Source organism: Ischnura elegans, chromosome 2 (genome assembly GCF_921293095.1).
Source record: "Ischnura elegans chromosome 2, ioIscEleg1.1, whole genome shotgun sequence".
NCBI classification, from domain to species: domain Eukaryota; kingdom Metazoa; phylum Arthropoda; class Insecta; order Odonata; family Coenagrionidae; genus Ischnura; species Ischnura elegans.
Window position 1 is genome coordinate 70,958,079 of NC_060247.1, and position 12,828 is coordinate 70,970,906.

Below are 12,828 nucleotides of genomic sequence, written 5' to 3' on the forward strand. Positions count from 1 at the left end.
ACTGGTCTCACTCTAACCATTTCCTGCTTACAATTGACTATTACACTGGGTGTGTACATTGTGCTTAGTGCCAGGAGGCATTTTCAGGCTGAAGGCGACTGAAGCCACTTCAACCTTAGAATGCCTCCTGTAATGGAGCAGAAAACGTTCATCATAAACAGTGAAACAAATAGCTGCCTTAGAAGATCAAAAAGAATGTTCAACACCCATGAGGAAACTTTTGCTCCAGTTCCATCATTCATATATGTATTTCTTCAGGCACTGCGAGTCTTCCTAAGGAAATGAAATTGGATGAGAAACTCTTTAAGGGCTTGAATAAATGAAGACCATGATTTAATTAAATACTTTAATTATGAATTACTTTCACATCACTGCCTCCTCTCTGGTACATTACAACATATCTTTTGCATTCATCTAATACTAGAGTAACCATTATCTTAAATAAAAATGCTAAGTGAACACAGAGAGGTCAACAAATGGCCCAATTCCAAGGTCACATGTACATTTGACACTAAGCATGTTAATGTAGACCCAAAGCAGTAGGCCTTATTAATCAAAAGTGGCACTCCTGATGCAGGACAAGACTCACACACATCTGCTGACAGACTACAATGACTCAATCACTCACACATTCACATACAGGCTCAACCAGTTGAACATTTTCACAGAATCAAAGTTAAGAAACACTTATAAGTGCACACCAAGATGTAAACTGTAGGATGGTGCTTTCATTAGGCTGTAGGTCTTGTGTACATGCTTTCTACAAGCACACTCACATTTTTTAATGTAACCACTATACATGTATTTATTCGGAGACTCTAATTTTGTCTTCTAAGAAAATGAAAATAAGAATGTTGTTCTCGATGCACTTATATTTGCCTATGTGGTAGCAGGATTTTTAATGGCTCCAGTGTTTTCAGTCTTCACTATACTTTTTAGCATTCCTTTCATTTTCTAACGACAGTCATTTACCAACAATCTGCCTAATCCTATGCTACAACAAAACAAGTATGGAAACACTGTGTGCCACTTTTTGCTAAGTATGTAGGTAGATAAAAAAAATATTTAACATAGAAAGGTATTTTCTAAAAAATCAGGCCTCTAAAACTTTTTATCATTACTGCACTTACACTTGGACTTCATGTTCAATGGTACTACTACATTACATTTGTGGTTTTTAGGATCTTTGGATTAGTTAGACCATTGCACCAAACTTTTCTCTAGTTTCATTTTCCATTCACTATTTGTCCTCTTCCTCTTACCCAAGAAGTTAAGGCAATACATATATTGTCTATTCAATAAATACAGACTGTAATTGTGTAGGTAATTACAACAGAATTTTTACAGCCCTATTTGTGGAACAGCTTAACAGGTAGTATCATGCTGTTGAAGATGACATAAATATTAAAATATCACAATCAAAAAGCATCATGAGAAGAGATGAAGCATGAGTTATGATGTACATGTGACTCAATTGGCAGATGACTATCCTGCAATTTTAAATTCAATCTCATTGGCAAAGCTTTCCATTACCTGCTGGTTCTCACCCCAAAACACCAATGTAATACTCATGCAAAATTCATTTTGATTAATATGATAATCAAAAGGATAGACTCTTTTGTCTAAAGCTGAGATGTGAGGACATGTGTAAATCAGAGAAAGAAAAGAATGCCACATGATGGCAAGGTTTGTATTATGTATTTGATTTTTTAGGTAAATGCAACGTTTGCTTATTAAAATAAGATAAGAACACTTATCCACCAAGTATTATCATTGATCTTTTCTACAATTAAAGTATCATTTAATTCATGTAAGATGAAATATCATGAAAATGGCAGTATGGCGCTAAGTTTCCTGGAATCCAGTTAATTACAGCATATAGTAGAGTCAATCTATTTTTTCCAGCTAACAGCATATTTTCACTGATCTTTCAGAGTATGTATATCCTATGCTCATTAAGGTGGGTTTAGCATACACTACAAAATTGTGCAAGCCTATTTTACACACATTCTAAACGAGTCTATAATACTCATGTTAACTTGAGCTATAATGCTGCAAGATGATAGAGAGTAAGTTTTTGATTCTTAGGCTCTCAGCATATATGAAGCTTACGTTTACTCTCAAATCTATCATCTATCATTCTAAGTAGTTTTGACTTTTTTGGCAAGAGAATTCCAGGAAACTTAATGGAATGTTAAAGATTCCAATGAAGGATGGATTCATTAAGACTTTATATGGCCACGAACTGTAGTTAAAGAACATTTTTCTAAAACAGTAATTAAATACGGGTGCCAGAAAGTACCAATGCTCTTTCTTGCCTTTGTTTTCCAATGCCATTAGCCGCACTGCTGACAGATCCCTTGGCATTTATTTCTAGCTTCGAGGCTGAGATTTCACTCAACCAATTACTATTCCCATGCTTAACCGTTCATCTACATTGCGCACAGTTTTGACTGTGATGTGGGCCTTTCAGTGGAATTAACAGAGGTTGTGCTTAACATTTTAGAACATGGCAATTTTTTCAGTCAACAGGATAGATAGTATTCACATGCATCAAACTACAAAATATTTACATAAAATTTCATAGTTGTCAATGGCACATTGTTTTTAGAATTGCCACAGTCATCTCCACACTATGCAGTTAAAATAGTTCATCAAATCCCTCTTGATTCATGGTACCTGAAAAAGATAAATTTTATCAAATTAAACAAGAAAGGACCAAGAGGATTTTGTTTAGACCACTTGAGATTATTCTGAGGGAGAAAAAGTCATCGTAAGGTGCTACACACCAATATTCTAGAAATTTAAATGCTTAAAATATTGTAGATGAGTCTCCCTGTGTCAATTTTTTGCACTAAATATTATTTAACATTAATCAAACATAAGGCCTAGGTATAGAGTACACTCTACTCCTTAACTGTATGCTCCATGTTTTACCACAACTGAATTGATAGTTAATTATAAAAAGTGGAATTCCATGCATTATAAATGTGGGCTTGGTAAGGATTATGTCCCCTGTACAAGACATAGAAGAGGGGATCTACCTATAATCGTCACCCTGTTCAGCAGATTTGGAATGAATTGCATAAATGAATCAGGTAAGCAAAAGAATACATGAGCGTGAAACAGTTGATCATGGCTGAAATGTGGAGCGCCCACTTAGCACACAACATCTTATCGAGAGAATTTAAGAGAAAATTGATTTGGTATTGAAGAGTACAGTGAGTTATCAAAATACTAAGTTTGAAATTTCACACGCAAGCAAGGTATTTCTTTGCCCATAAAATACATTCAATAAACACAGAAAATAGGTAGTGGGCGAGTTGGATTACGGGACCAATGATTTACTTTCAATCAGCAGCATTTCCCTTACTAAAGAAAAAGATTGCTAATACGAGGGTAAGGTTACAAGTTCCTGGCCTGAAAATGAAACACAGACTTTCTCTTTAAAAAATGATTGATTTTTAATATGATCTCCCTTGACTTCAACGTGCGCATTACTACAACATCAGCATTCTTTCAAATATGAAAGAGTCAAGAAAGCTGTGAAAATATTCATCTACAGTCCTTACAACTTCTTCATTGAATGAAAGAGCTTCCCAAAAACAAATTTCTTCAATTTTGGAAATGGATGGAAGAGAGGATGCTACATCCAGAGGATAAAGACCAACTATGTATAGAGAGGGCCAAGCAAATTGTATCCTAAATCCTATTTTTGCCATCACCAACACACTTGCGAGCAGGTTCATTGTCCTGGAGAAGGAAACATTTTTTTCTTCTTCAAGCCAGGCCTCTTCAAGCAAATTTTGACATCCAGCTGGTACAGTTAAGGTTGGAACAATATTCACCTATAATTGTTCTGCCTTATGTAAGTAAATCAATTAACAAGATCCCTTTCGTATCCCAAAACACTGGCCATGACCTTTCCATCAGATGCAATCCACTTGGCTTTGTTTGGCACTAAACCCCTGGCTCCCACCCACTTTATAGACTGCTATTTTGTTTCTGGCATGTGGCGGTGGACCCATGTCTCATCCATGGTAACAAATTGCTGCACAAAATCAGTTGGATCTGTATTGAATTGGTCCAAAAATTGTTGAGAAAATCGTTAGCTCATTTGCTATTGATCAGCGTTTGACAAATGCAGCACCAATCTTGTATACAACCATTACATCCTTTTGTTGTGTAATATCTTCTGCATCCTTTCCTCTGGTATCTGCACATCTTTCTCACTAGCCTTTACTTAACTATCATCCATACCATATCATGCACTTATTTGATGCTTATGCGGGTAAATCCACGTCAATTCAACACAGAAAAGTGGCATTTTCAACCCGACCATGTCAGATTTCTTTCAAATTTTGTGTATTCAATGTTACTGGTAAGTGATGGAAAAATACCAATTTGTAGAGGTCAATGATGATTTTGACAAAAGTTACAGGTCCGCAAATGTTGTGAATTTGTCGAAATTTCAGTGTGTCTCTCTAAAGATAAATGACTATAATTCCGGTTCTATTCAAGGTAGAGAAATACAACTTATGGTTTTGGAAAGGTAATAAATAGGGCTTTACAATGATATACAACACGGGCTATTTATAATAATTTTAATATTCAAGGTCATTGACGTTGACCTTTGACCTTGAATATCTCAAAACACCCCCCCTTCAATTTTTTTTATAAAAATATATGTTAATGCTCATACATTTTTCTACACGCACACAAAATATCAAGATGGCACACTTAGGGCGTCATGCCCGAAAAAATATTTGTCTACAGAACTACACAAGCAAAATGCAAGAAGTACCTACCACTTAAGTATGAAATGCCCATTGTTGAACGGTATAGGTCATGGCTATATCATTACAGTGTTACAGAAAACAATGTGATGGGTAGCTTCAATGAAAATATAATAAAACTTGGTTTCACCTCACCTCTTAAGTTTCCAATTAAATTGTTGATGTTCGCCAGGTCTGATCCAGGGAGACTGTATGTCCTTTCAGTTTGTTTCAAAGGATCGAGCCTTGTGAGAATGTCATATCTTTTGATGATATGACTGTCTGGTTTGGTAGGGAACACAAACGATGGAGATGGTCCATGTGGGTGCAAGAATCGGTTTGTGCTTTATCTGTGTCTTGGGAAGTGTGTTCGACATATGCAACCCACCAGTGATTATTGTATAAACAAGCAACGAATCCATGTATGTCTGTAAACAGCATTTCTCTCACCACAGCTGTCACTGACTCTTCTCTACACTCTGATGAGATGGAATATGCCTTTTTCTTCACTATACCTTTTTTAATAGGTATGACACAATGAAGTTTATGGGTACCAGGAATCGTCCTAGTATTTTCGATACGGTGCTTTAGCTTGGCCATGTCTTCATCGTGATGGGTAGTCGGTGTATAATTGAAGGTACATGGAGGGATATTTAATTTGCTCCACTGAAACAACTCTCGTGCTGTCAATATGTGGTTATCAAAAGGTCTCTTGAGGCTTGAAAGTGTGGCTAGTCTTTTTACGGTCCCTGCAACCCCATCACAAGGTCCTTTGCCATGAGCTGTAGTAAAAACATGCCATTCTGCAGTGACATCAAAGTCTTCCTGATGTTAGCTCAGGTTAATGAAATTCTTTCTATTTTTATATTGGGCAGCACATCCATTGGAAAAATAATAAATGTTCTTTGGAGTTGAAAAGTGGCATTTCAGGAAATTGATGAAATTGCGCTGGAAACAATACACACATACGGTATCATGGTGAAGGCAGTCAGATATTTCTACATATGACACATGTTGTATTTTATTAGATGTAACGTCTCGATAGTAAGCCACGAATGGATGAATTGTGGCCTGTGAGTTATTCCAGTGAAATCCTTGAACTTCATCTGGAATGATGAAGGAGTAATTCTCTGCAAAATCACAAACCACAAGATATTCATTCACTTTGAGTTCTTCTTTTGTAGTTTTAAAGAATTGTGACTGCTGTTGTGTTATGAATGAGTGTGGTATTAGCTGCTTTAAACTGGATGAAAATGCCTCTAGGAAATCATTCGTTGATTTTGTTAAAGTCTCTAAAACTGCCCTGCCAGTGGTTAACCAACACTTGTACGAAACTTCATCTATGCCATTTCTACGGAAGAGTTCAAAGAGATAATCATTTAGTTTTTCTACACATGGACAATTGGGGCATGCACCTAAGAAGCATGCTGGAAGAGCGGGATTGCATGTAATAAATGTTAAACAATGCTTGTATGATGGTAACGTATGTTCTTCGTGCTTGGTTAGCTCCTTTAATTTACATCCTTCAAACATCAACTTAAAATTTTGGTGGGAGACGCAAACACAAACAGAATGGGTTCCACTATCACCCGCAAGAACACAGTGCTTCGGCCGCAATTCACAAAATTTGGAGATTCCAATTTTTAAATCTGGATATGTTTCCTTAAAATATCTGTACATTTCCTTGAGATTGTGCAACACTAGCTGCTTCTGTTTATGCAGTCTAACCCAATTTTCTTTCACCGACACATAGTCCTTTTTTCCTGGCATCATACGGCTCATGTTATAGTCACAGTAAAAGTCACGTACACATCGAACTGTTTTCTCACATAATGTCTTACCTGGCTTTGGATTTGGTGTTACTAAAATACCATATTCTGCCACTAATTGTTTGGCTCTCCGTACAATGTAATCTGAGGCAGAAAATTCTTTCATGGTTTTCCTAACACTCCACCTCTTCGGAAGCACAGTCAGAATCTGTACCTTGTCACATACACTGTCTGGACTATGAAACTTATCTTTGAGCTGGGCTATGATTTTACTTTCTGCATGTTCTACACTCTCTTTTTCAGGTTGCTCCAAATAAGTATGCTCCAAAACTGAGGCTACCTTTTTCAATTTTTCTTTTGGGTAATTTTTCTCATTTTGAAGTCTCTTTTTCTTCACAGGAGATGCACCTAAACACTGAAGGCTACTATTTAAATAATCCAGGGCAATAGCAGGTGCTATTTCATCTTCACTTACATCTTATTTGGAAGTCCCTGGCATAGCAGAGGCTACTTCAGCATGTTCTGATAACTTCTGTGATAATTTTTTCGGCATTTACTGCAAATTTCCCCACCTATCAATATATTAGGTGATTCATTTGCCATCCAATCCTGAACGTCTCTCAATTTTTTCTTTACTCTTGCATGGCCTTCTTCTTTAAATGGATTGCAACAGTACATTTTTGACTTGAAAGCCATTTTTCACAAACTAATGTTTCACATAAAAGAAATAGTGCTAAAATCACTTATGCACTTCACTGTAGTTCCGACTGAAGTCACATCGTGGGACAAGCAACAGATAATTAGCTCAAATGACTGTCTGATTCTCACACATACACTTCACTGTAGTTCCTACTGAAGTGACATCCATGGGACAAGCAACAGATAAGTACCTTAAATGACTGTATGATTCTCACTCTAAATTAAACCCTCTGAATCTAATCAGATTAGTCTCTCACAGTTTGATTCAATAATGAAAATATGTAATTAGGTTAACTGCAAATTAGTCTAAATTAGATTAACCACTCAAGCGTGACTATAAATGCCCGTAGTTCCTCTCTAAGCGTGCGCAACGCACTGTATGCATCTTCTAAATGCCATGCCTAAAGCGTGGGCGATAGACCAAAGGCGTCCGAATCTTTCATTAAGAATTCCTCTCTCTTACACTTCCATTTGTGTACTTTTAGTAAGTGTATATGAGATATATCTGCCTGCTTTCATTCTGTGCCTCTTCATTGCCTTCGTTTGCGTGCTCGTATTTTTTAATGATTTTTTTCCAGCTGATGCTAGGATACTTCCTTTAGGAACAGCGTCTGGGGGACACTCATAGAAGATATTCTTCCACTCACGCTCCGATTTATGTGTTTTCTTAGCGATTCTGTGCTCTGCATGGGGCGCTGATTGCTTTCCTCTGTGGTTCATTATCATATGCTTTTCTTTCTCTTTCATCCTGGCAATAATAGTGAAGGCATTGACCTGAATCTTGCAGCAGTGGAGGGGGCCCGAAAAAATTACCATTTTATCTAGTGTACATTGGATACCGAAAGGGGGATTAGCCCCCCCTAGCTCCTCTTTGGAACCATCCCTGGATTTTGCCAATTTTAACTGTATTTTCATTAAAACTACCCATCACATTGTTTTCTGTAACACTGTAATGATATAGCCATGACCTATACCGTTCAACAATGGGCATTTCATATTTAAGTGGTACTTCTTGCATTTTGCTTGTGTAGTTCTGTAGACAAATATTTTTTCGGGCATGACGCCCTAAGTGTGCCATCTTGATATTTTGTGTGCGTGTAGAAAAATGTATGAGCATTAACATATATTTTTATAAAAAAAATTGAAGGGGGGGTGTTTTGAGATATTCAAGGTCAAAGGTCAACGTCAATGACCTTGAATATTAAAATTATTATAAATAGCCCGTGTTGTATATCATTGTAAAGCCCTATTTATTACCTTTCCAAAACCATAAGTTGTATTTCTCTACCTTGAATAGAACCGGAATTATAGTCATTTATCTTTAGAGAGACACACTGAAATTTCGACAAATTCACAACATTTGCGGACCTGTAACTTTTGTCAAAATCATTATTGACCTCTACAAATTGGTATTTTTCCATCACTTACCAGTACCATTGAATACACCAAATTTGAAAGAAATCTGAGGTGGTCGGGTTGAGTGGTGTGTTGAATTCACATGGAATGACCCATGCATGTAGTTACGATTTTTGGCCTTCATCCTTGTGGGTCATCTTCAAGATATGAGAGACCATGTTTCAATTCCGCCACCCATTTTTTAACGGTTAACAGAAGGAGAAAGTTTCCAATATATTTTCATCAACTGCAGATGAATTTCCTAAGGGGTGAATCCATCCAAAATGAAGAATTCTAAGGATGCAGGGCATTCAAGTAATCATTTTAATTCATCAATTAACACGTTAATTGCTGCTTCGATCATAATGACCGAAACATGTACATACTTCCTCTCCACATTGCTTTGGTCATTGTGCCCAAAGAATGAGCATTTCTCTTGGATGCTCATAGCACGCTGTCGATCACAGCTACTTTGGCGGCACGTATATGACGTGACCAACGTAGCGTGTGTAGCCGAATGCACACGAAAACTCAAATGGAAAGGATCCAAGTATTAAAACGAAAGAAAAGCACGTCAGCGCATTGGGTGAATTCGTCTAAAAGTCCACAGCAGGGAACTTGTTAATAATCAATTTCAAGTATCCATTTCAATGAAAAACTCACAAGATGCCTACAGCACAAATTTGTGTAAACAAACTAAAAGAAATCATTGGTTGAAACTTGTCATCCGAAATACAAACAAGGCGTGCAACCATACGGGAAAAATATACTTTGCTGATCAGAGTGCTATTTCAGTGTCAGGACGAGAACTTTTCACCTCACTCTCGTAAAGACCAATACATCATAGCTGAGAGCAAAACACTAATGAGATAATGAATTCATTTCAATCATTCTTCCCCTTTTTCAAAAACCTATTACCGGCAAGTACTCAAGTGATTCACTTTCTAGTGTGTCCATGTTATGCCTAAGTGGTGTTGAGCTTACCTGAGGTGTACGTCCAAAGCAGCATACTGGGATTCACTAAAGGGGAGTCTCTTTCTTCCAGGGAAAACCATTTGCTCTTGCCCCAGCCTGCCTTCTCCTCGCTTCAAGGCCATTTTTCAGGCCCAAACGGAAGCCTGCAAGTCCACCCACACCACCACCACTGACTTTTACGTTTGGATTGGTCACGATGCCATTCCGTTTCAGCTTGGACGCTGCTGGCGTGGAGGATGAGTTCGATGGATCTGGACGTCCACCTCCGAGGATTATCTTCATGTGGGCATCGCGGTTGAACGATATGGGAGTCTGCGATATGCTAACACAGTCTGTGACTCCGGGGATTGGGTGCAGCCCAACGTGTGGGACTGCACCGTTGGAGGTGGCCGATGTCGGTGTGTCCATCATCACAGCTGGACTCCTACGACCACTGGGGGCGTCACTGAGTGGGGAGGGTGGGGGCGAAGCATAGATCGGTGACTGCGGCTCACTCAGAGGGGAAAGAGCTCCTGGCGGGGGAGGAACTCCAGTCTTAATACCTTGGGGACGGCTCTTGGCTGCTCTTGTGCACTGTTGCAGCTGTTGCGTGAAGGACAACTGCTGGTAAAGGTGGTGCTGGGGATTGTGGTGTGGCTGGCCTGCGTGAGCCTGCTGCGGATGGCATTGGTGCGAGGCACAGTTGACCGAGTGGCCAGAGGGTGGGAGTAGGGGTGGGGGAAGGGGTTGCGCCACACCGTGGGGCTCCGAAGACGACCTCTGCGATGACTTGGTGGAGCCGGTGCAGTTGGAGGAAGACAGACCGCCAGAAGATCGGTTTCCGAGGGAGGCGACGGAGCGGCGCTTGTCCACGGAGGACTCTGGTGAGTCGAGGGGCTGCGGGTGCGGGGGTGGAGAGGAGTGCAGGTGGGAGGAGGCGCCGTGGTGCGGCAGAGGGGGTGGGGGGAGCTGGTGCTGGCCCTGGTGGTAGTACGAGTGCTGGTGGGGAGGCAAGGGAGGGCCAGAGGGAGGAAGCAACGCTGAGCCAACCTGAGCCGTCTGCGAGAACGGTGGTACTTGGGGTTGGCACAGCACAGCTGATGAAGGTTTCGTTTCAGCCGTGGAGCCCGATGTCATGGATGTGGTACTGCTGCTGCCACCTGTGGGGAAGGCTAAACATTTCAATGATTCTTGAAATTCAATTGAGTGTGTGAATCTTAAATCATTCACATGGATCTGTGCAGAAATGTTAACAAAGTATTCTCAAATTCAAAATTACTATTTTTCCCCTCATTGATAAAAATTTCAGGCAGTGTATATGCAAATTTAGCCAAATGGTATGATTAACCAAAAATTCAAACGTAAAATTTGAGAAAAAGAAATTCATACCATTACGATACATTTAATACTTCTGTAAATAAGAGGGGCTATTGAAACAGCTCGTTAAAACCAAAACTCTACAGTAATCATTAAATAAAATAATATGTAGCTGAATGCATCAAGTATATGTCTAATGAATCAGTACTGAAAGGCTTTATGAAAAAAGTTTATAATTACACATCATCAGGTGCATTTCCAAACAGGCATTTCAAAACATCAATCTTTTTTCCTCCTCCCACAGGTTAGATACATGAGTTGGGCAAATTTCCAACCACCCAGTCATTACTTCAAGCACATGACAAATATTTGACTAAAATTCTACTTGGGCATCACAAATTTTCTCTACCTTCAAATAATTATGTATAGGCAAAATTTTTGAAAAAGCCACCCAGTATAAATCAACTATTTTATTCCGAGAAAATCAAAAATAAAAACATGATAATTATTCAAAACTTCTAAAAAAATTTTCAACAAAAAATTCTATATTAAATTTGAAGCAAGTTAATCTTTCTATATATATATAAAAGAAAGTCGAAAATCGTGTTAGTTAGAACACTTATAACTCGAGAACGGCTGCACCGATTTCAATGAGATTTGGTTCTTTGGATTCGTCTCAGGAGGGGTTAACATATAGGCCATTAAAAAAGGATAATTTCACAAAAAAAATTCATCTCTTCCCTATGGACATGCTTTTAGGAGTTATAGTAACACAACAATTGATAAGTCGGTCAAAACTACAAATTAAATAATTTGTTTTGTTTTTACCACTTTAATAACTAACGATCTACGACTAACTGATCTTTATAACAATATTAAAAAAATTTAAATGCTCAAACATGTTAAAAATATTAAAGTAATATTAAAATAGTATTAAAATAATTGAATTAGAGGTAAGCTCAGTTCGAATTGAGTTGTCAACAAACACATAACTACCGTGTGTGTAAACAAATCTCCAAGCAATTGTTGATTATCAGTAATGTCTGTGTACTCTGCATGAATTCAAATCTTTTAACTTTGTAATAAACGAAGACGAAGTCACCCACTATCTATCTGAATATTTAAAGTCCTTGGACGCACCTGGCTTACCACGGCACGATTTACAGCTAAAGGTAGGCTCATTATCTTTCGAAACCTAAACCAACCAAAACTATCCAACGGAACGTGTTTGGTTATAAAAAAACTGATAATGAAAGTAATTCACGCCATTATACTGAAAGGAAAATTCAAATATGAGGAAGTTCTAAATCCGAAGATTCCATGATCCCAACTTATATGCCCTTTTGAGCTTAAACGTATTCAATTTCCAATTCGTGTTGCATTCGTGATAACGATTTACAAATCGTATGGTCAGTCTTTCAGTTTTTGTGATGTTTATTCTCATGTGTTAGTGAAAACCCATGATTTTCTCATGGTAAATAATATGTGGTATGTTTACGAGTCGGTAAACCATCCGCTGTATTTCTTCCTTCGCTTCAAGGGCGCAGCTAGGAATTAAGGATAGGCGCAGCTAATACTGGCGGGTCTGTAGGGTATAGAAAACTCGCCAAGGTAAGCAAGAGGTGTGGGGGCCCTCCCCAGATATTTTTTTTGGATAAAAGGTTCAAAATGGTAGGTTTTGCGGTTGTGTGAACAGTTAAATATTTTGTGACTCATCCGTTCCCCTAATATAAATAACCAAATGTTTTATAAAAAGATTCTATGAGCTTTAGGGGGGGTTTTAACCCCCAAAAACCCCCCTCGCTGCGTCCCTGCTTTGCTTCGCTATATTTATTTACCTTCATTCGCTTTATCTTGCGCCTGATAACAAAAAAAAAAACTTGTATATCAGAAGGCGCTTGACGCAAGACATTAAACCT

At 38.4% G+C, this 12,828-nt stretch overlaps 1 protein-coding gene across 4 annotated transcripts in view; it reads right to left on the reverse strand.

Annotated features, from left to right (window-relative positions):
- Positions 1-332: 332 nt before the first annotated feature.
- Positions 333-12,828, reverse strand: part of LOC124153933 (ankyrin repeat domain-containing protein 50) — an 817,119-nt gene continuing 804,623 nt past the window's right edge. For 3 of the 4 annotated variants that reach the window (XM_046527346.1, XM_046527343.1, XM_046527344.1), the window contains 2 exons: positions 9,623-10,764; positions 333-2,679 (listed from right to left, as the gene is read on the reverse strand). In XM_046527346.1, the coding sequence (XP_046383302.1) occupies positions 9,659-10,764 (1,106 nt within the window). In that variant the 3' untranslated portion in view covers positions 333-2,679; positions 9,623-9,658. The remainder of the gene's footprint in view (positions 2,680-9,622; positions 10,765-12,828) is intronic. The other variant, XM_046527345.1, reaches the window with a different exon arrangement.